Here is a 1307-nt window from a genome sequence, read left to right on the forward strand (position 1 = left end):
TTATCAAAATTAGTGATGAAGATGATGTGATATTTATCAAAATTAGTGATAAAGATGATGTGATATTATCAAAATTTAGTGATAAAGATGATGTGATATTTATCAAAATTAGTGATAAAGATGATGTGATATTATCAAAATTAGTGATAAAGATGATGTGATATTTATCAAAATTAGTGATAAAGATAAAAAAATGTTATTAGATATGAACAGATATTATTAGTAAATGATGATATAATAAAAAGGATACCGTATGCATTAGTGGTTGTGTATGCTAATTGATCACCTTTTGTACTACGAACAAAATCAGTAATAAATCCATTATTTGGAACAGGTTCCTGAGTGATAAACTGATAACGCAATGGTTGACGAATATAAAAACGTAAATTTTTATCTGAAAAAAAAAAAACTCTGTTGATGAAAGTTTTTTAAATTTTCAAATTTCAACTATTGATATTATAATTGTGAATTTCAGAATTTTAAAACGTTTTCTTATAAGTTAGAATATTTAATTGAGTAAAAACATTATACTTTTTCATACTAATAACTTTTTTCTTATTTCATTGATTTTTAGCAATTTTAAAATTTTTTTTTTTTTTTTTTTTAGTTCAAGAGAAATAAATAAAATGAAAATATTCCTATAGCTAATAAAACCTTGTCACCTTGTCCTATAGCAACAAGTCTCTCTTCAGGTAAATGTATGCAACGAAATAATCCTGAATTAAGCTTATCAATAACTTTCCATTTATTTGGAAGAAATCTGAAATTGAAATTTGATAAGATTAAAATTTGAGTAAATACATAAGAAATTTAATATTTAATTAAAAAGATGCAATTGTTTAGCTATAAAAATTCCTCCAATTAAACAATTATTATTATAGTATTTTATCATTACAAATATCTTTTTTTTTTGAGCTTAATTAAAATTTAAATTAATCATCATTAATTAACCTATTGATAAGGTTAGCTTTTTCATTAAGCGTAAAAACATTGGATGTATTTGATAGAGATGATGTATGATAATTTATTGGTATTTTTAATGCACTTGATGTATTTGGCATAGATGATAAATGATAATTTATTGGTATTTCACGTCTACCCATTTCACGACCTTTGACCATTTGCTGAATGGATATTTTTGGTAAGGAAGCACCAGATAGAATGGTTGTCCATTTTTTTAAATCTAATCTTTCCTGAAAATAATTTTGAAAATATTATGAAATTTATCAGATTACAAAAATTACTGTAATAATTATGAAAATTCAAGAATTGATATAAGCTCACCTGAATTGTATTAGGATTATTCG

The 1307-nt window shown here is 23.1% G+C and overlaps 1 protein-coding gene across 1 annotated transcript; it reads right to left on the reverse strand.

The window, feature by feature from the left end:
* Positions 1–250: 250 nt before the first annotated feature.
* Positions 251–1121, reverse strand: LOAG_15727 (hypothetical protein; the record flags this gene model as incomplete). Its single annotated transcript, XM_003151215.1, has 3 exons — positions 251–394; positions 663–760; positions 952–1121. Coding segments are annotated over 3 exons (411 nt in total), but the record flags the coding sequence as incomplete, so codon positions are not given.
* Positions 1122–1307: the final 186 nt, after the last annotated feature.

This window comes from Loa loa, assembly GCF_000183805.2.
Source record: "Loa loa unplaced genomic scaffold supercont3.2545, whole genome shotgun sequence".
Classification (NCBI taxonomy): Eukaryota; Metazoa; Nematoda; class Chromadorea; order Rhabditida; family Onchocercidae; genus Loa; species Loa loa.